At 34.8% G+C, this 7,587-nt stretch overlaps 1 protein-coding gene across 1 annotated transcript; it reads left to right on the plus strand.

Moving 5' to 3' along the window:
- The first annotated feature begins 4,472 nt into the window (after positions 1 to 4,472).
- On the plus strand, positions 4,473 to 5,937 carry LOC132622521 (transcription factor TCP20-like). Its single transcript, XM_060337127.1, has one exon. The coding sequence runs from the start codon at positions 4,761 to 4,763 to the stop codon at positions 5,640 to 5,642; it is 882 nt and encodes a 293-aa protein (XP_060193110.1). The 5' UTR covers positions 4,473 to 4,760; the 3' UTR covers positions 5,643 to 5,937.
- The last annotated feature ends 1,650 nt before the right edge of the window (positions 5,938 to 7,587 follow it).

Here is a 7,587-nt window from a genome sequence, read left to right on the forward strand (position 1 = left end):
GAGGTCAATTATACCCTTATGTCTAACAGCTGCCACGTGACATTATCCCAGTCTTTCAAAATTATTTTCCCCTCAAATAATTTTTTACCCACTAAAATAACTCAACCCGACCAGATTTTTTTTTCCATCCAAGGGATAATGGGTTGGGTCCGTATCAGTTTGGCTGGAAAAAAAATCGGGTCGGGTTGGATTATTTTAGTGGGTAAAAAATTATTTGAGGGGAAAATAATTTTAAAGGGCTGGGATGATGCCACGTGACAGCTGTTAGACATAAGGGTATAATTGACCCCATAAAATAACGGTAAGGGTATAATTGGCCCTAAAGTATAACGAACGGTATCGATGAACTATTTTCCAAAATTCAAGGGTAATTTTGGCCCTTTTCCGAAAAATATTTACGTCACATAATGCAATATATAATATTATATTTGGAGATTAGCATTATACATTATATATCAACCTTGTATAAAGTGTATCATAATATGTAAAAGATGTTAATACACACATATGTTATAAATCAAATGTTTGTACACAAAATATGAGCTATATGGTGTAAATATTTACAAAAATAAACGTAGAGAGTAATTTCCTACCAAAATAGTGACAATTCAAGAGAGGTAGCTTTAGAAAAAGTCGGGGGCGGGGGTTTAAGACTTGGATTCTTAGGCGGTCTTCTTTTGTCTCCATCATGGGAAGCAAAATTGATTTGACCGACAAAGACACATACGATAAAATCGGCAATGAAACCCTTATTACACCAATAATAATTAACCACAACTCCCCGTTATATTTGGAATGTTTTGCCAACACTTTTTCAGCACTCAATTAGAGGAACACTGGCACCGGTAAAATACTAAAATCTACCCATTATTCGATATTTATATTAATTTAATTAATATATTTCATTATAATTGAATAATAAAGAAAGTAAAAATACTTAAAAATAATTATGTGATAAAAGCATATACAAAGGACAAGGAATTCCGCAAGTTAAATTTAAAGGATTTAATCTATAAGATTATTAATACTGAACTAATTGGACAATTAAAATTACCGGTTTATATTAAGGGTTCAAATCTAATATTTATTGAAATTCTAATAAACTTTTATAGCCAAGAGGTTATATTCGCCTGTGGTAGAAGACACATGTAATATTATTATTATTATGATTATTATCACTGTAATATAATATAAATTAAAAAAAAAAAAAACGAAACACAAATGACATTGACAGTGTTGAGAGTTCACATATTATTCGCAATATTAGTACTACTAGTTGTTATCATTATCTATCATCTTCATCATTATTTTAAAAAAAAGGCGTTCATAGAAATTGGGGCATCTTTGTTCAAGGAGTGATTGAAGGGAAGTCTCTTGTCTTTATCTTCTGCCGCTCATGGACTTTACATTTCCAACTGGATTTAAGCTAAATAATAATATAATAATAATAATAACAATAATAGCAATAATAATAATAATCTAGTTTTATGAGCTTTGAGTGGGAGGGGGAGCCACCAATCATTGTCATCAGCTCTTTGCTGCTTACATGTTCCATGGTGCTTACATATAGTTAAGCCTTATTATTACTCCAAATAATGTACAATTGATAATCTTGTTTAATGTTGGAGTAAGTCAGCGTATAAATAATACCCCCTCCGTTTTAGTTCATATGATAACTTTTTTTTTTTTAAGTGTATACCGAAAAGAATGATAGTTTTCTAATTAAACTTGTAAACAAAAACTTTCATTTTATACTTAATGAAAAGTTTTTATTAGCCGCACAAATAATTTCAACATTTAAGATCACAAGTTTAGGAGTATATGATCACATATTTCAAAAATCTTTCTTCGTACATATTCAAACTCTGACAAATAAATTAAAAAGGAGAGTAATAGTACTAGTAATGATACAAATGGGACTATATGGGAGTAGATTAGAAGCAACCATATATATAAATACAAACCCAAGTGTTTGCATGCATCTCCACCCAACACATGTTCTGCTATCTCCTATGTGGACATTAAATCATGCATTCTATTATTCGCCGCGACTTAGTATACTAGAATGTCAATTGTCATGCGATGCGATACATGCGCATTCGCACTTCAATTATTAAAGTAGAGAAATTGCAGCAGAAGTATATGTTACAGTGTTAGTCTTGATACTTACCTTCTTAACCTACCTAATTAAGTTCCATCTTTCCCCGAGGAATTTGACCATTTGGTTCCCCATCTTCTTTCTTTTCCCATTTCTGCACGACTTGAATCGGAATACCAAACGGGTAAAACTGCAAAGAATATACAGCTACTCTTATTACTACTCCTATTATTTATCCCTTTTTTTGTCAGTCCCAAAAATAATGATACATTTCTTTTTTGATAATAATTTAACTTTAAACATCACCTTTTATGCTTAACGAGATGATTTATAAGCACACACATATTTTTGACTTGTTTTAGATCACAAGATTCAAAAATCTTTCTTTCTTTCTTAAACTCCGTCCTAATCAAATCATATCATATAAATTGAAACAGAAGGAGTATAACTTATATGGAATAAGAAGCTTGGAGCTAGGGCTGAGCATAATATGGTTCAAACCGAAAAAACCGATTGAACCGAACCAAAGTTAATTTCGGTTTTGATTTTTCGATTTATTCGGTCTGGTTCGGTTTAAATTTATAAGATTTCAACAATTTTTTTTGGTTTTCGGTTTATGCAAAATTTAATTCGGTTGAACCGAAAAACCGAATTTTAACAAGCCACTTTTTTCTTGAAACATATACTCCATTATATATTCCTTGTACAATTCCTTGTAGATTTTTAATAAATTTCCTCAACAATGTATCTTAGAACCCCCGTTAGCATATTTTCTTGTGACAATGGGTGTTATCTTAGTAATATATATTAACATTGCAAATTGTGAATAAAAAACTCTTCTTGGTTAGTGGTAGGAAGATGTGATACAACAAAGTTTGATAAGTAAGAACTACTTATAATCTCCATTCCCTCTGTCATATCTCTTGGATTGTAGAGAAGATGTTGGTTGATAAACAAGAAATACTAGTAATAGAGAACTTAAATGAAATGTGAGGAAAAGTTCTGCCACTGCATTAATTTGTATTTTGGCTGATAAAGTGATTATTATGCGGTCAACACTTCTACTGTCTCACACCGAGCTCTATTAGGATTTTCTGGAATGATGAAGTATCAGCTTGATGCTTAACTATGTCATTCATATCTAAATCGAAGAAACCGAATCGAAATTGCAAAAATCGAATTGAACCGAAGTTATTTCAGTTCAGTTTTGATTCCCATTTTTTACAAATTAAAAATCAAAAAATCGAATCGAATTTGTGAAATCGAACTGAATCGGTCCTACCTGCAGCTATAATTCAACCAGTGTTTTAAAAGGCGGGGGAGTAAGGCGGGGCGTTTTACATACGCCTTGACGAGGCGTAAGCCTCGAGGCACGGGGCGTAAGCCCCATGGGTATTTAATTTTTAATATTTCTTAAAATAATATAATTACAATAAATATTTTTAAATAGGTAAAATTACATAAAAATAAATAAAAGAAAACTGCAAATAAATGATATATATATATTTGTGTATGTATATGTGTGTGTGTGTGAGCGCGCGCGCGCACTTGATTCTCACAAAAAAATGATCAAAGCAATCCATTATTCACCGCTTATAACTTGTAATTATATATAACATAATTTTACAAGTATAAACAATACAATGAAATAAAAGCTATTATGAAATGCAAAACAATTCTAACATTTTAACTTTCAAACATGAAAAAAAACACAATTTCTTAAAACACTATTATTATCATACTATTCATTTTATCTCCCTATAAGCAAATAATCAATAAAATTTATCAATATTACAATTAAAACATAACTTCTTCATGAACAAAAAATAAAATTACATGATAATTCTGATACATAGGACTTATGACCAATGACAAGTGAAAATGTACAATTCCGCTATGTGTTTTTTTTTTTTTTAAAATTAAGTGATATTCACGCTCACGACGTTCTCAAATAGTAAATATCCAACACTACGACTTGTTATATGAGTTACACCCAATCTTCTATTTCTATAGATGAAAAACTATTAAGTATCGTTATTTTGTTAAACAATTATGAGGGTGAATGATTTTAATTAAGGAATTTAAAATATAATTTGTGTAAGAACTGTTAGGCGAGCCCTGGGCGTTGGACGTTAGGCGTGTTTAGGGCGTATGGTTGAGTGCTTAGGACGCAAGCCTCATAGAAACTAAGCCCCGTAAGTTAACCCCAGGACGTTTTGCCACTGCTCTGTCCCGAGACGAGCCTCGGGGCGAGTCCTGACTGCCTTTTTAAAACAATGAATTCAACACGCAAAATGTTGAATTTAACATACATATATATAAATTAATATATCTACCATATAATTTTCGATTACTCTGCCACTACGGCCCCTGAAAGGAGAGGAAAGTTTCAACGTTTCACATTTTCTATTTCTTGTCACTGACAGACAGTGAAACCTCCTGACATGACAACATAGTTGGGGCTTTCCTCTTCTTTTCTTTTCTCTCTTTTGTTTTTTGTCTGTTATTTGAAGTCACCTTCTTCTCTCAAACCGGACACACAAGTGAAAAAAAATCCAAACCATATCTTCTTTTTTCCTTTTACTAGTAAACAAAGAGCCTCCTTTTAAGGAGTATCTTAGTTATTACCATAGCCTGCAAGGTACCCCCATCCAGTTCATTCATGGATCCCAAACAGCCTAACGCTACCAATAACAACAACCACAGTATTATTAAGCCTGGTCATGATCAGATAAAAGATTTGATTGCAGAAAAAGATGATGAAACCAAACAGAAGCAGTTGGTTGCTCCTAAAAGAAAAGATAGGCATACCAAAGTTGAAGGCAGAGGTAGGAGGATACGTATGCCTGCTCTCTGTGCTGCAAGGATTTTCCAACTTACGCGCGAATTAGGTCATAAATCTGATGGAGAAACAATCCAGTGGCTGCTGCAGCAAGCCGAGCCGTCCATAATCGCCGCTACCGGCACAGGGACCATTCCTGCCTCGGCTTTAGCTGCAGCAGCCTCTGTTTCCCAACAGGGGATCTCTGTATCAGCTGGTTTAATGGCTGAATCGGGCCCGAATATTGGGGGGTCAGGCAGAAGTAGCAGTACTAGTATTAATAGTAGGACCGGTTGGCCCATGATCTGTGGGAATTTTGGAAGACCCCCGGGGATATGGCCCGCACCTGCCCCTGTTGTCACTAGTTTCGGGTTTCAGTCTTCATCGTCTGCTCCATCAAGTACTAATATGGGTAGTGAAAGTTCAAATTATTATCTGCAGAAAATCGGCTTTCCTGGATTTGATCTGCCTGCAGCCACAAATATGAATCCTATGAGCTTTACTTCAATTATGGGTGCGAGTAACCAGCAACAACTGCCAGGATTGGAGCTTGGATTATCTCAAGAGGGTCATATAGGGGTTTTGAACTCACAAGCTTTAAGTCAGATATACCAGCAGGTGGGGCAAGCAAGAATGCAACATCCACAGCAGCACCAACAAAATCAACATCGGCAACAGCAACAAACATCTCCAGAGGATGATTCTCAAGGATCAGGACACTAGTAGTACAGCTTTCAGATAAAAGACCTGAGCTAGGTTTTTTGGTGAATGGTTTTCATTTTTTAGGAGGTGTATTGTTTATAAGTTAAAAACCATCTTTATCATTCATTTTCCCTTTATATCAGAGTGGTGTGCTTATATCTTGTTTGCTGAAATAGACATAGTTATCGCATAACCTCGCGCAATTTTTCTCTTCTTGTACTATATAAGGCTTCGGATTGATTCACGTCTTTGTGTTTGTAACAAGAAAGGGATTTCTGGCAGTCTTCAATGTATCCAGCCTAAGGAGATCCCAAAATTCTGTTCTACTTTCTTCTGTTTGGGGGTTGAGGGGAAGGGAGAGGAGTGGAGCTAGGGGGAAGCATAGGGGTTCATCCGAATCTCCTTCATCATAAGTTTACACTGTATATATAAGGTATGAATCCCCTTGGTTTCTTTGTGTATTTGAGTACTTTATATTTTGAATCCCCTTAAAAATTCCGGTTCCCCCACTGGGAAGGGTAGTATAGGTTTTCAATCTTTTCTTTGACCAATTCACACATGAATCTGTCAATCAGTGTTGGAATAGCTCCATAAATGGCTTGTATTAGATAATAAATGTAGCTGTCAAAAATGGGGATGTAAGGATTTATGTCACTGTAAAGGAACTCATGGCATCACCAGAAGAAAGAGTACGTTGCAGAACCAGTACTTTTATGCTGTCAAAAGAATCGAATGATGAAGTAGACAATCCTCTATGCGATTATCTTCTCGAAGAGCTGCAGTAACAGATTGCCACTTTCTTTTTGGGAAAAAAAGGAACTTAGTACTGTATTGCTGCTTTACGTCTAACTATTATGCATCTGATTGCTGGCATTCCTTCTTTAAGTGGTGGGATGCTTTTCTGCATCCTAGTTGGGAGTTTCCATATTGACCCTTTGCTTCACAACAGAAAATTATCTTTCAGAACCGCGCGGTGCCATCCATACGGTGTCTACTGCTAAAAGAAAATTCCTGTGTGATTTGTGGTAGTTCATTTTGATACCTTTATTAAGAGTGATTTGGTCTGTAGTGGAAATTTATAATGCTATCTATCTGGTGTGTGGATATTCATTTTTCCTTTCTTATATATTCTTTATGGAGTGATCAGTTATCTTCAGAAAGTATCAGTTCTTGAAATGCAGAATCATCTTTTTGAGAAAAGTTATTGACTTGTGGAAGTTCATTTTGATACCTTTATTTAATCGTTGCATGTGGTGAGAACAAGAAGTTTCTTCCTGATGTTATTCACAGGCATCTTGCCAATGTCTCGATGTGCTTATGCATGCTGCGTTGGAGGCTTAGGAGTAGTTTCCTGGATAGGTGAAAGAGATGCTGTTGTTTATGAAGAGGCCAAAAGGAGAAAGAGTTGTAGGAATCTAAGTCCATTTAATTTTCGGCAAACCAGTGGGTAATGTTGCAGATTTAAGATCATGAAAACCCTTTCAGGGACTGACCCCACTTGCAGAGTACTTTTCTCCGGATAAAATTAAAGCACTTTGAACTGACTATTTATTTATGTTAGTTGTACAAAGACAACTGAGTACTGGAAGGCTTGTTAACCTGTGATTGAAATTGATCAAGTCGAGTTCAATTCCAGGTTAAATATGATGAGCTTATCACATGACATTTGATATTTACCCTTCTTGTCTTGAAATAGATAAATCTTCTGCATTATCAAATTCCTTTTTTTAGCTATTTTTGCAGAAGTGTGAAGCAGGTTTACTAATTTTTTTTTTCTACGTGCTCAATGATCCCAGCATGTGCTCTAACTAGCGTGCTCAGTTTTCTCAGGCTGACGATGTATTTAGGTTGTGGATAGTGCTCTTAACATATTGAGAAATCTAAAAAATTGAATTTTTGTTTTTATAGTCATGATATTAACTATTTCTCTACTATGATCTCTTAAGGTTTGCTATTACTCAATAGC

This window comes from Lycium barbarum, chromosome 12 (assembly GCF_019175385.1).
Source record: "Lycium barbarum isolate Lr01 chromosome 12, ASM1917538v2, whole genome shotgun sequence".
Lineage (NCBI taxonomy): Eukaryota > Viridiplantae > Streptophyta > Magnoliopsida > Solanales > Solanaceae > Lycium > Lycium barbarum.

What these genes read in the sequence shown, in the direction of transcription:
- LOC132622521 (XM_060337127.1), top strand. Translation starts at nt 4,761, where the DNA reads ATGGATCCCAAACAGCCTAACGCTACCAATAACAACAACCACAGTATT.